Raw genomic sequence first — 14,024 nt, forward strand, 5'->3', positions numbered from 1 at the left:
CAATTATTAATGACTTGTTAACTTGGCATGATTAAATGATAATAAATTAATTGAACAAGTCATAATTAATGAGTGGATGTTATTATTATTATTATTATTATTTATAATGCCTCATTTAATTAATTAGTGTATTAAACTAAGGGAAAAAAATTAATGATCGCATTAAAATAGTGTCATAATATAAATAATAACTGTCAATAACTTTGATCCAACAAGAGTATTATGTTGTAAGTATGAAAGCTTGAGTTTAATCTTATTTTTCTCTCTAATTATTAAAAAACATTAAAAAATAATTAATATAAATTTAGCTGTATGAGATTTGAGTTGGGTGGAGGTAAGTCACAGTCTGATCTATAAAATAATAATAATAAACCAGCCAAATATTTTCACCCGAAATCCGGTGACTGGATGGGTTACCATAATATAGCCCACTTAAATGATGGATTATAATCCTAAAATAAGATTATATATCCAATGAAAGTCCACCCCCAGAAACAGTCTAACATGAGGATCCATGCTTCATACCAACAAAAAACAGAGTCAAATTTGGCTTATTACACACTTAAAACCCTGATATCCTCCTCTCCTAAGGAAACACCACAAACTACAAAACTAAAGTTTCCCACAAGGTTGTTTATGTTGAACTTCAATTCTTTTTCACAGTGGCCGACTTGATGATATCCACGAACTCAGGCTGATTGAGAAAAAGTAACAAAGTACAAGTTAAGAATAGTTGTGCACAATCTGAAGAAAAGGCATCAAATAAATGAATTAACAGTGGCAGAAGCAAAGAAAGACAGTTACTAACCTTCAGAGAAGCTCCACCAACCAAAAAGCCATCCACATCTGGCTGTCCAGCCAATTCCTTGCAGTTTGCTCCATTTACAGAACCTACATTTAATTTGCAATGGATGCAAAATCAGATTCAATCTGGTTTAGCAAAAAAAAAAAAAAGTTTAACCCAAGAATTGAAGGGTCATGGAGAACCAAGCAAAGGTTTTAACTTTTTTAGAATGATACTCTGAAATAGCAAAATCCAACAGGAATGGTGAAATACTATTTAGAAGATAGGATCGATGCAAGTAGGGTTTTTTAATTTTTTTTATTTTTATAGTTACAACACATTTACATGCTAACATAGGCTATGCTATGTTTCCTTAAAACCACGTCAATAAGATCAATAGTTTAGGCAATAAAGATAAATACCTCCATATATAATTCTAACTGATGCAGCAATGTCAGCACCAACATTTTGATTAAGCCATTTCCTCAATTCACAATGGACCTGGAACAAACAATCACATGTTCGTATGTAAAATAAAAGAGGGTATATTTTCTCTATAGGAACAAATTAAAAAGCAATGGCTTAGATGCAAAGAAAAGTTGGATAGATTGTGCTAAACCGTTATATAACAGCGCTTGGCATTTATGGGAGGACCAAACTATTAAAACAAGTGAAAAGCAAAAGTGAAGGACCCTTTTAAATGATATATGCATAAAACTCAAACTTACTTCCTGAGCCTGAGCAGGAGTTGCAACTTTCCCAGTACCAATGGCCCACACAGGTTCATAAGCCAAAACAACATTATCCCAATTTGTTACTTTATCTGCAAACGAGCAATAGAGGTTTAAAAAGATATATCTAGAAAGAAGAAATGAAAGAAGTCTAATGCAACGTAGATAGTTAAATAAATACCTATAGAGACCACAATCAACTTCAACCAGGCAAGCTATTAGACCTACGGTTATAACATATATCTGAAAAACAAATAATTGCTTTGATTTTTATATTCTAAAAGCAAGTACCAGCAATTGCTTTGGTCTGTGCAGCAACGACAGCCATGGTAGAGCCTGATTCTCGCTGTTCAAGAGTCTCTCCAATGCAAGCAATCACTTTCAAGCCTTGAGAAAGCGCATACGCTACTTTATCTCCAACAAACTGCAAAGACAAGCATTTAAAGTTTACAAAGGGGAATGAAATATAGCAAAGAATAAAAAAAAAAAAAAAAAACCATCAGATTCTTTGGGTGACTAAAAACCAAGACTGGAAATCCGTTAAGTAGATTACAAAATAACAGGAACCTAATCGTATTACTTACCTCATTGGACTCATTCAAGAGAGCCCTTCTCTCGGAGTGACCAATAATAACCCAAGGAATGCCTAGATTAACAAGCATCTCTGCACTGCTTGAAGAGAACATGAAGTTAACCGCTGATACGATGCAAAGATCTAGAAAGCCCCCTAAACAACAATATTACATATATAGCCTGCCATAGAAATGATCTATAAAGCGGATAACAGACAAAATGCATACCTAACTTCTCCGGTAAAAGCACCACCCTTGCTAACCCAGCAGTTCTGAGAGGCGACGTGAAAATCGGACCGCAACAGACTTTTGACAAGGGTAAGGAACACAAATGGAGGGCTCACAACAACCTCTGCCAAAACATAAATATTAACTTTATAAGCATTCGAAGTTAATTAAAAAGTTTCAATAGTTATCAAAATTGAAGTAAATTTTAGACCCAAAAAGGGAAAAAATAAAAAAAAACACTAACCCACAACATCATGAGAAGGAACTTCAGCTTCATTCAATGTTGTAACAATCTTCTTAACCTCCTCAGTTGTCCCATTCTGCAACAAACCCACTTCCCTTTATTTACATATGCAGTAATAAATAGAACTATGGATCAGATCTCAAAAACCTAAGGGAGCTATTTAAATCACCAATCAACTAAGCTTTGGTACAAAGATCAAATCAGACGCAACAACGTTTTTCAATATCGAATATTGATGCAAAATATGGATTCAGTGGATGTTAAAGAGAGTATGAGATCGAATTTTGACTTAAAAAGAAAAAAGAAATTTATTGAGAAACAGAAGAAGAAACATACACATTTCCAGTTGCCGCCGACGAAGAATTTCCGAGCCATGAAGTTTTGAGTTTGGGGTTTTTTTTTTTTTTTTAGATTATTTGCGATGAATACGAGGATTAATTAACTGCTCTTGGGCTACTCCCAACGTTTACCCTTTTTGCAGTTTAGTCCTTACCATTTAATTAACCTATTTCGGCCCAAATTAACTAAACCCGGTTTGCTAACCCTAAACATCTAGTAATTTCATATTTCTCCATTTTTATTCCTTCATTAGTTTCTCAGGTAGAACCCTTAAACCTCCCAGGAACACCATGATCCGAATCGCCAAAAACCCCAATCCTCTAACAATTCTGACTCACCAATTCCTCCAACGTTGCACCGTCAGTGGAACCGCCAAAGGCAAATCCAAGCTCAAAGCTGGCCAACCTTTAAAACGCTCCAAAATCTCCACTAAAAAAGGCAAAGGCGGCGCTCCTCTCGACGATTCCCTCCCCAAAGGCGGCCGAATCCCCGACGAGAAGCAAAAACTTTACGAACAATGCCTCAATGCCCCCACGCCGGTCCGTCACCTCTCACCGAAAGAGCGAGCCCGCGAAGCCGAACGGGAAAAATTGGGATTAATAAGCAAGGAGCGGCAACGGGAAATGGAGATTTTGAAGAAGGGAGGAAGAAAAGCAACGGGAGTCCCTGACGAGCCTATGATTATGGGAACTCCGGGGCTGGATTTGGTTACATTGGGCCTTGTCGATGCTGATAAGATACCCAAATATGAGCTGACGGTGGAGGATGGCCGGAGATTGGCCAAGGAGTATAGTCGGGTTTTGATGAGGAAGCATAGGGCAAGGCAGGCTGCTGAGACTAATTTGTTGAGAATGAAAAAAGAGGCAATTGAAGCGTTGCCGGAGAAACTTAGGGAGGTGGCTATGATACCAGATTTGACCCCATTTCCGGCAAATCGATTGATGGCGTCTTTGACTCCACCTATTGAAGGGTATATTGAGAAGGTTAAGGAAGCGGCTAAGAAAAGTTCCACCAAGCAGAAGCTTAGGTGAAGGCGAGGTGGAAGGTATTTTAACCTTTTTCTTGATTGGGTTATTGATGAATGGTGTAATGCTGATTTTTCTTATTAAAAATTCAACTTGAAGTGAATGTATATTGAACTCTTCTTTTCTTTTTGGGGGTGGGGAATTAGAACTTAAAATCCAAATATGAGTGAGTGAGTGAGTTTTGATGCTTGGATTATATCAGTTATGCAACACTTTCAATTTTACTCAAAACTCATAACGTGCTTTTTTGGTGGCACTATCATTCACTAATCTCTGGACTTGAAATTGATTCATTGAAGGTAGAACCATAGGATAGAATTCATATGCCTTCGACAACTACTCCATAGTTTTGTTTAAAACATAGGTTTCGACTGTGTTGGATACTCAATTACAACAATATTTGTGATCAAGTTATGTTATAAATAAAATGTTTCTTGCTCTGGCTGAGCTTCAATTGGTGCTTCCTGTTATTGGTCATGTTTGCCATTTGGTATGTTTAAGTTTTTGTTGTATTGGCATCTTCTTGTTCAATTTGACTTCCAATTTGTGATATATTCGAATGTCAAATACATATAAAATTAAATCAATTGGTTGTATTCTTAATTTATTTTTTCAAAAATTTTGGAGTTATTTCCAATAATTACAACACACCTAAAATATTCAACTCCTTGAACACAACATACAACAGACTCAACAATCTGTTTTCATTCCTCCTCCTTAGAATCTTTGAGTTGCCCCTCTTTTGAACGCCAAGACAAAAGCACAAACGCCATGCATCAACCACACTCCCTGGCAGTGAATAAGCCAAGCCCCAGAGGATGGAATGGGGCCAGTAGGTCGTGCAACGAGTTTCATAGCCTATCCACCGCATTGCTGCATGAGCATACCCGTTTGTTGATGGAACAAAGAAAGACGGTCTTTTGATTGATGCCGTCTTTGTTGCCACATATAATGCAACCTGCATTGAGAAACCCATTGATCGATCAGAGAATGTCAATGAATAGAGTCTAGCTGCTCTCAATATTAAGTTACCCAGCTGATTGGCCATTAAGGTACAACCTTCTGTAAGCTATATCTTTTGCCAACCTACCTAAATACATCAAATCCATAGAGGTTCAACTTTTATCATGTGATCATACGAATGGATAGACTTCCTACCCCATTCAACAATAACCCTCCCTCCCTATTTTTGTCAATATAACACAGTGTAACCTTAGTTGCCGATACTGAGGGTAACTACATCAAATTTTCCCAAAGCTAAGCGTAATAATCATCAGAAATGCATACAGTTCTGCTGTCATGTTCCACTCTTGAAACTCATCTAAAAGTATAATCAGTAGAGATTAGGGCAAAACAAGAGGTCGGAAATCAGGGAAAATTGAGTGAATGAAAAAAAGGAAAAAAGACTTGAGAACCACTCGGGGCATGAAGTGTCTTAAAACTAATGTGAAAATTGATGACCTGTAGATGACGATGTTTTATGTAATTCAGTAGCATGAGCGAAAGATGGTGTTTATTCCTGGAATTAAACTAATGTCATTAAAACGAGAGAGAGAGAGAGAGAGAGAGAGAGAGAGAGAGAGAGAGAATAAAACGTTGTTGAATCAGCTTTCTTGTTCACCATCTTATACTGCAAGCAAACTTGCTTAATATGCTCGTAATAACATGTTCTACTAAGAGAGAAAAAGTGATTGAAAGAGTTGCAGGGTCCAAAACAGTAACTGTTTCTTTTCCCCCCAAAAGAAATTAGCTAATATAAACAATTTAATATGCCAGGGTTCTTAAATAGCATAATTTATTGACCATAGTAAGTTCAATAAGCATATCAAATTTGTCAACATTTCAGGTGAATGTTACGAACAGAAACCGAGAAGCCAAAAATGGCAGACAAAGAAGGGAAGGAATAGAGATTCCAGAGAGAAGAAGAGTTTGAGAAGAAGGAAGAAGAATCAACAGAAAAGAGAGAGAGAGAGAATAATTCCTCAACAATTTTCATTAACCACTCAATTACCTCAGCCAAAAGCAGAACATCATATATAAGGGAAGATAACAGCAAAAAGAAAATTGTTGGATGAAACGCTCCATATCATCGAGATGTCAAAACACATCGTTTTGCTTGGTATTCATTTCGGTTCGTACCAGTGAAGTAGATAAAATATGATGCCTTTTGAAACAAGAAAACAAGATAATTATATGTAGCTAATTTCTGATAACTTAGCAGGACAAACGGACTGCTTAAACGGCCTATACAGATTCCTTGTGAAAAACTTTGTTTCAGAATCACTATATGTTAACAAATCAGGTTGTTTGTAGGTAGAATATTGAACTGTAATTTACATATAATGGTAATTCTATAGAGTCATCGTTCAATTAAATAAGGTGGTGGAGCACTTCCAGTAATCAGATTTCGAAATAGGAAAAAAATGCATAGCTGAGCTATTTAGACAAATCCAGCAATGGCATAAGGATAAAAGATGTTCAAGTTCCATAAAAAAAAGCCTTACTCTAGCATCTAGAACTCCTGGAATCAAAGCAGTAAATCATATAGACATATATTAGCAAACATTACCTGACACTGAACATCAATCCCACTGTTCTTGTATTCAACATAAAGGCACCTAGAGAATTGATCAATATACCTGAAACATCTATTCTACCTATAGATATTAAGCATGTCCATCGCTTCACTCTGCTCCTCCAACAATCCTTCACTCGCATACTTACTTAAAAGCTCCATCTTCTTCCTTTCCACAATCATTCTCTCAATCTCCTTATCATCAGGCAAGGGTTCGTGCACGACAAATTCCCTCTCCTTATCCTTCCTCTCTTTCTCCTCCCTCTCCCTCCTCTCCTCCTCCACCACATCCTCCTCTTCCTCAAACAAAACCTCTCTCGCAGCAGCTCCCACGGTAACCACCTCCTTCGCCCCTCTCCTTGCTTCTCTCCTAATCTCCTCCACTCTCCGCCACTCCTCCTCGGCTTCAGTCCTCATCTTCGCCTCTGTTGGCCCCTCCACTCTAGCTAAACCTTCATCCCTATACCCATAATAACTCGCATCAATATTCTTATTAATATCATCTCTCCTTCTCCTCTTTCGCAACTCTGGCTGCCTCTCAAACAACTCCCTAACTCCCGGCAACTTCTTCGCGGCTCCGAAATACCGATACCCAGGGCCACGTCCGCTAGGGTTCGGAACATCCACTATGTTCCCTTCTAAATCCGTCATTTTAGGGGCCTGTTTGGCGTAATTCGGGCCGCCGAGTTCAACCATACGTCGTTCCCAATGCGACTTCTCTCGTATAAGCTTATTGATCTCGTCGTTAAGGTCGCGAAGTCGATGTTCCCCGAGGCCATCGTTCTGAATCTCGGCGACCTTGTGGCCGATCTCTCGCATGATTTGTTGACGCCATTTGTCGGCCTCGGCGAGGTCGCGACACTCGGAGGCAAGAAAAGGGCGGCGTTCTTTGGGCTTCTTTTTTTCTTCCGCTTTTAGGGCTATGAATCGATTTAGCATCGACTGGGCTTTCTCTTCGTTTCGAGCCATACTGTAATTGAGGGTTTTCAAAGGCCAAAATCCAATTGTTGCTACCAATTTGGTTCACAACAGAGGCAGAATATTCGATGAGAGATTTTGTTATGGAATAAAGATGGTATTTATAAAGTTGAGTCCTGAAAATCTTAGGATATCCTACTGGATTTAGGAAAAATGTTCTTTGCACATAAAATATTCCTAGATACTTTATATTTATATTTCCTAATTTGAGTCTGACTCTATCTTTTACAGGTGCTGTTAGGTGTTAGAAACTCTTTTCCATATATTTTTGTGTAAATCCATCAACATTCCCGATAGGAACTAATCTCTTGATGAAGCCATAAAGCCGACCTTCGCACTAAATGTGGGTATAACAATCTAATTAAATAACCTTTAGCGGCTGTTAAGAAAAGAGTCGGTGAAAGGGAAAGAAAAACAGAAAGGAGAAGAAAACGAGAGAGGAAGAAGAAAAACAATAGCCTGACCATTACAGTTTCTTTTAGATTTGTTAGGCACGCATATCTAAGACCATAAAACGCACCGGTTTCACTCGTACAGAGTAAGGGTGAGCGTTCGATTGAATCGAATCGAATCGAATAAAAAAATTTTGAGTTAATCGAGTTGACGAATTAGATTTGTTAGGCACGCATATCGAGTCGAGTGAGATGAAATTCGAATCAAATCGAATCGAAATATTTGTTCGAGTTAAATTTTAAAAAATAATTTCGGGTCCTTATAACCACTGTCACCTATCATAATAAAATTTGTCCACCTTAATCAAATTATTTATTAACTTTCATCACCTCATAATTTATTTATTAATCTTTTATAAACGGGTTAGCTTCTTTGCTTGTTTAGTTGTTTCAATTATCTTGATTATTGTCATTATGCCTTTTGAAATTAAAAATATATTAAATGTAAAATGTGATTTTTAATAAAATTATTTTAAATATAAAATATGAAATTGATACCAATATAAAATTTTAGCACGAATATTTTATGACATAATTAATAATTCAATTTTAATATAAATATTCAATATTACTAAACAATTCAATAATATAAATAATATAAAATGTGAAATTTAATTTAATAATATAAATAGTATATATAAATAAAATTATTACTATTTATGTTTAGTGATATTTTTGGATAATTTTGATTTTTATTTGAGAGTAAAGGGTGAGAAGTAAAAGTTTAAGAGGAAAATAAAAAGTTTTGGGAATAAAAGTTTGAGGGAAAGTAAATGGAGGAGTAAAATTTTGGAGGGAAAATATTAAAAAAAAATTTGGGGGGATGGGTTTGGGGTAAATGGGAGGTGGGATGAGAAGGGAGTAAAAGTTTTAGGGAGAAAGTGAGAGGGAGTAAAAATTTTGGGGAAAAATAAAAAGTTTTGAGGGTTTTTGGGAGTAAAATTTTGAGAAAAAGCAAATGGAAAGTAAAATTTTGGTGGGAAATGGATTTTGGGTAGATTAGGGGGTTGTGATGGGAGAGGAGTAAAAGTTTTGAGGGGAAAGTGGGAAGGAGTAAAATTTTTGAGAGAAAAGTAAAAAGGTTTGAGAGTTTGGGATAAAAATGTAAAATATTATAGTTTGATATTCGAATTATTCGAATTATTCGAATTATTTGAATTATTCGAGTTATTCGAATTAAAAAACTCAACTCGATTCGAACTTGAAATTCAAAAAAAAATTCAAGTTGACTCGAATAACTCGATTAACTTGATTCGTTTAACTCGAAATTCGATTTTTTATTTTTATTTTTTCAAGTCGAATCGAATTTTTCTCACCCCTAGTACAGACGCCCTACTTACCACTAAACTTAGCATTTTATTAATGGCATAGAGGTAAATAATGCTAATTTGCTAAAACGAACTATATCATTAACGCCCCATTTTTTAGCCCGTATCAAAATCAGAACTAAAACCCTAAAAAGGAGAGAAATTAAAACCTGATAAACCCATGTATAATAAGAGAGCTACAAGTCCCTCTACTAAAAATGTAGCAATTAAATCCCTGGATTTTTAAAATGTAAGCAAATTGGTAAAATCTTTAATATTTTAAGTCCCTCTACTAAAAACGTAGCAATTAAATCCTTGGATTTTTAAAATGTAAGCAAATTGGTAAAATCTTTAATATTTTAAACAGAAATCATACAAATGGATGATGTGACAAATTATTTTTTGGTCTGTGATGATAGAGACTAAATGATGAAATTAGCTAATATAAAAAATTTAATATCTCAGGGTTCTTAAATAGCATAGTTTATTTACCATAGTAAGTTCAATAAGCAAATCGAATTTGTCAACATTTCAGGTGAAGTAGATAAAATAATACGCCTTTTGAAATAAGAAAACAAGAAAATTATATGTAGTTAATTTCTAATAACTTAGCAGGACAAACGACCTATACAGATTCCTTCTAGAAAACTTTGTCTCAGAATGACTATATGTTAGCAAATCAGGTTGTTTGTAGGTAGAATATTGAACTATAATTTACATGTAATGGTATTTCTATAGTCATCCTTCAATTATTGATTACTCAATCTAACAAATAAGGTGGTGGAACACTTCCTGTAATCAAATTTCGAAATAGTAAAAAAAAAAAAAAAGAGCATAGCCAAGCTATTTAGACAAATCCAACAATGGTATAAGGATAAAAGATGTTCAAGTTCCATGAAAAAAAGCCTTATCATTCCTCTCTTTCTACTTCCTCCTTTTCCCTCCTCTCCTCCTCCATCACATCCTCCTTGTCCTCAAACAAAACCTCTCTCGCAGCACCCCCACGCTAACCACCTCCTTCGCCTCTCTCCTAATCTCCTCCATTCTCCGTAACTCCTCATTGGCTTCAGCCCTCATCTTCACCTCTGTTGGCCCCTCCACTCTAGCTAAAACTCCATCCTCTTCATCCCTATACCCATAATAACTCGCATTAGTATACATATAAATATCATATCTAGTTCTCCTTTTTTTGCAACTCTGACGGCTTCTTAAACAACTCCCTAACTCTTGACAACTTCTTTGCAGCTCCAACATATCAATACCCAGGGCCACATCTGCTAGGGTTCGGGACATCCACTATGTTCCCTTATAAATCTGTCATTTTAGGGGCGTGTTTGGCGTAATTTGGGCTTCCATGTTCAATGATACGTCGTTCCCAATGTGACTTCTTTCGTATAAGCTTATTGATCTCGTTGTTAAGGTCACGGAGTTGATGTTCCCCGAGGTTTTTGTTCTAAATCTCGACAACCTTATGGTCGATCTCTAGCATGATTTATTGACACCATTTTCCGACCTTAGTGAGGTCGCAACACTTGGAGGCAAGGAAAGGGTGACATTATTTAGGCTTCTTTATTTCCTCTACTTTTAGGGCTATGAATCGATTTAGCATCGACTAGACTTTCTCTTTGTTTCGAGCCATACTGAAATTGAGGGTTTTTAAAGGCAAAAATTCCAATTCCAATTAAACACTGGAACTATTCATAGGTTTACAAATTACACCGCAGAACTTGAAAATCATAATAGTCTAGCATACTTAAAGCAATTTCTTAGCCACTCACACTGAAAAACATGATAGTTAACATACTTATGACGAATCCCAGATCGCTTACCAAAAATTGAGAATTAAACAAGTTTAGTTTTGCCTTTATCTTTGCCAGTAGATGGTTTAGTTGGTTTGCAACATACACAAACACACATATTACTTAGACAAGCAAAACTTACATAATTCACACATGGAAGCGAACTTAGCTTTCTAAACAATCAAACCTAACAAGATAAAGACTTACCCTAAGTGCTACGAACTTGGTTCAGAACAACGACTTGACAACGAAATATTTGATAAGAGATTTCTCATGGAATAAAGGTCGTATTTATAGACCTAAGAGTCCTAGAAATCTTAGGATATCCTACTCGACTTAGGAAAGACATTACTTGGACGTAAACTATTCCTACATACTTCATATCTCTATTTCTTAATTTGAGTCTGACTCTATCTTTGACAGGTGCTGTTAGGTGTTAGAAACTCTTTCTCATATATTTTTGTGTAAATCCATTTGATATGATGTGATGTTTAGGCAAAACATTCCCGATAAGAACTAATCTCTTAATGAAACCATAAAGTCGACCTTGGCACTAAATGCGAGTATAACAATCTAACTAAATAACCTTTAGTAGTAAAATTATTAAAAAAAAATCAAAATTTGATTATAACACATTTAGCAATTAAAATAAATGTGGTTTAGTTTTAAAATTATCTACTTTGTGAAAAAACTAATCCACTTGAATTTTTTTTCTTTTATCTATAAAATAAAAATTCTCCCATTCACATGAAATAATTTATCTTATTTTTAAAGGTAATTTTTTTCAAAATTATTATTATTTATTATTTTTAAATTTATTATTTTCATTAATTCTAGTATATAGTATGTATCGCATATATTTATTTTGTCTATATACTCTATCAATATTGCCATAAACCTGTTTCATTAAATAAAATAATTATCAAATATAAGTTTCTTTTTGTAACCCATTAAAACAATTAAATCAAAAAATTAATATTTTTGTTTTTTTAATGAAATAAATTAGAAAATAATAAATAGATAAAAAATCTCTTATAAGTTAAAATGAATTTTCTTTCAATTTATTTTCTTTTACTTTATTTCAATTTATCATTATTCTTTAAATATGTTACCTTTAACTTTTTATCATTCAAGAGGATTTGAAAACATCAACTTAGTCCTTAAGAACTGATTGACATTTTGGCTTGAATCATTAACAACATTTATCTACTTTCAACCCAATCGAAAGAACAGACTCATAGCCCCTATCACTTGTAATAACAATAAACTCGTTTTTCAAAGCAAACCACACTATTATTAATTGTATATACAATTTACATTTTAACAAATGTCGTATGAAATTACTGTTTGTTGGGAACTCAAAGAGCCCAACACACCTATTATAGAGGACCTAGGACCTACAAGTAATGTTACACCAACTCTCTGAAGTCAGTTAAGCCTTTTCTTTCTAACTTCTTATTGCACTATAATACTCAAGTGACAGGGCTGACCATATATTATTTAGGCGGCAGAACCGATCATATATCATTCAAGCGATAAAGCCGACTATATATAGAAGCTAACCCAAGTGCACTAAGTGCTTAGAAACCTAAGGCCTATCCGAGACTTACAATTACAAGAGAAGAAAACATTTTTATCAATACACAATACAATTATAATATGACGCACACTTCTTTATTGCATACACTTACAAAAATGAAAGCTTCTACCCCTATTTATAGAGTTTAGTGGTCGTTGGATTGTTGACACATGTCAACATCCTTGCCATTAATTTTACAAATATCTAATAGCTAGAATATTCATCTAGAATATCTAATCTTCTAGACAATATCCTATTTCTTTTTTTTATATTCTAGAATTTTCCAAAGAAAATGTCTCTTAAGGGGTAAATTTGGTTTTTATATTCAACACTCCCCCTCAATTCAAACTTCTTTCCACAGAAGATTTGCAGATTATGCTAAGTGCTTCTCTGAACTTCTCAAACTTTGGTTTACTCAAACTTTTCGTGAATATGTCTGCAACTTGTTCATCTATCTTTGTTGGCACCATCTTAATCTCCTCTTCAAGGAATTTTTTGCGAATATAATGATAGTGCACTTCTATATGTTTTGTCCTTGCATGAAAGATTAAATTCTCTGTTAGATGTATAACTGATAGATTATCGTAGAGAAGCTTTACTTGATAGTCTGTTGGCTGATGGAGATCCTTCATCAATTGTTTTAGCCAAGTACTCTATTGTGTCATTGATGTCGCTGATCAATATTCCACTTTGGTGCTTGATAATGACATTGTTGGTTGTCTCTTGCTACACCATGATATTGCTCCTGATCCAACACTGAAGATGTACCCAGTTGACAATCGTCGTGTATCATAGTCTCCAGCATAGTCAGCGTCACAATATCCAACTACTAAACATTTTTTTTCTTGTATAAAATATCAAAATTAATGGTGCCTTTAACATGCCTTAGGATGTGTCGTATTGCATCGAGATGAGGTTTCTTAGGATTGCTCATGTATTAACTAGCCATTCCAACTGCATAAGTTATGTCTGGTCGACTTAGAGTGAGATAGATAAGAATTCTAACCAACTGTCGATACATGGTTACATTTTCTAAATGTTTTCCTTTATTTGCCTGTAGTTTTATATTGGGATCCATAGGAGTGGAGATAGGCTTGCAGTCAAGCATCATATACCTTTGTAGAAGATCCTTTGCATATTTCTATTGGCCCAAAAATAATCCTTCCTTTATGCGCTTTACTTCAAGTCCAAGAAAGTGTTTAAGTTCTCTTAGTTCCTTCATATAAAATCTTATTGAAAGATTTTGCTTTGTTCACTGGATTTCCTTGCAATAATCTCCTGTGATGATTAAGTCATCCACATATACTAGCACTATGGCTAGTTTTCTTTGATTTTCTTTCACAAATAAACTAGAATTTGAAAGAGAAATTGTAAAACCACATTGTATTAAGAACTCATCGATCTTCCTATA

General features: G+C 35.0%; 3 protein-coding genes, 1 long non-coding RNA gene and 1 pseudogene across 5 annotated transcripts; 2 read left to right on the forward strand and 3 right to left on the reverse strand.

Annotated features, from left to right (window-relative positions):
* Positions 1 to 383: 383 nt before the first annotated feature.
* LOC108483046 (triosephosphate isomerase, cytosolic) lies at positions 384 to 3,031 on the reverse strand. Its single transcript, XM_017786230.2, has 9 exons — positions 2,896 to 3,031; positions 2,560 to 2,635; positions 2,316 to 2,439; positions 2,100 to 2,184; positions 1,807 to 1,939; positions 1,513 to 1,607; positions 1,207 to 1,285; positions 809 to 891; positions 384 to 694 (listed from the first exon to the last, which is right to left on the reverse strand). The coding sequence occupies exons 1-9, from the start codon at positions 2,932 to 2,934 to the stop codon at positions 647 to 649; spliced, it is 762 nt and encodes a 253-aa protein (XP_017641719.1). The 5' UTR covers positions 2,935 to 3,031; the 3' UTR covers positions 384 to 646.
* A 157-nt stretch (positions 3,032 to 3,188) lies between these two features.
* LOC108483047 (uncharacterized) lies at positions 3,189 to 4,154 on the forward strand. Its single transcript, XM_017786231.2, has one exon. It carries the CDS (start codon positions 3,189 to 3,191, stop codon positions 3,927 to 3,929), a length of 741 nt encoding a protein of 246 aa, XP_017641720.1. The 3' UTR covers positions 3,930 to 4,154.
* A 347-nt stretch (positions 4,155 to 4,501) lies between these two features.
* On the reverse strand, positions 4,502 to 7,955 carry LOC108483045 (uncharacterized). Of its 2 annotated transcripts, none has more exons than XR_008281600.1 (2): positions 6,493 to 7,955; positions 4,502 to 4,881 (listed from the first exon to the last, which is right to left on the reverse strand). XR_008281600.1 is itself a non-coding variant. In XM_053027026.1 (2 exons), the coding sequence occupies exon 1, from the start codon at positions 7,465 to 7,467 to the stop codon at positions 6,577 to 6,579; it is 891 nt and encodes a 296-aa protein (XP_052882986.1). In that variant the 5' UTR covers positions 7,468 to 7,955; the 3' UTR covers positions 4,502 to 4,881; positions 6,563 to 6,576. The 2 variants fall into 2 exon arrangements, 1 of the variants encoding a protein (XP_052882986.1); XM_053027026.1 differs by having other exon boundaries at positions 6,563 to 7,955.
* LOC128291760 (uncharacterized) lies at positions 4,840 to 6,242 on the forward strand. The gene is made up of 2 exons (XR_008281609.1): positions 4,840 to 4,975; positions 5,770 to 6,242. It is a non-coding gene; the product is annotated as an uncharacterized LOC128291760 (long non-coding RNA).
* A 2,190-nt stretch (positions 7,956 to 10,145) lies between the features above and the next one.
* LOC108482844 (uncharacterized) lies at positions 10,146 to 10,874 on the reverse strand (annotated as a pseudogene).
* Between the last annotated feature and the right edge of the window lie 3,150 nt (positions 10,875 to 14,024).

This window comes from Gossypium arboreum, chromosome 1, assembly GCF_025698485.1.
Source record: "Gossypium arboreum isolate Shixiya-1 chromosome 1, ASM2569848v2, whole genome shotgun sequence".
Classification (NCBI taxonomy): domain Eukaryota; kingdom Viridiplantae; phylum Streptophyta; class Magnoliopsida; order Malvales; family Malvaceae; genus Gossypium; species Gossypium arboreum.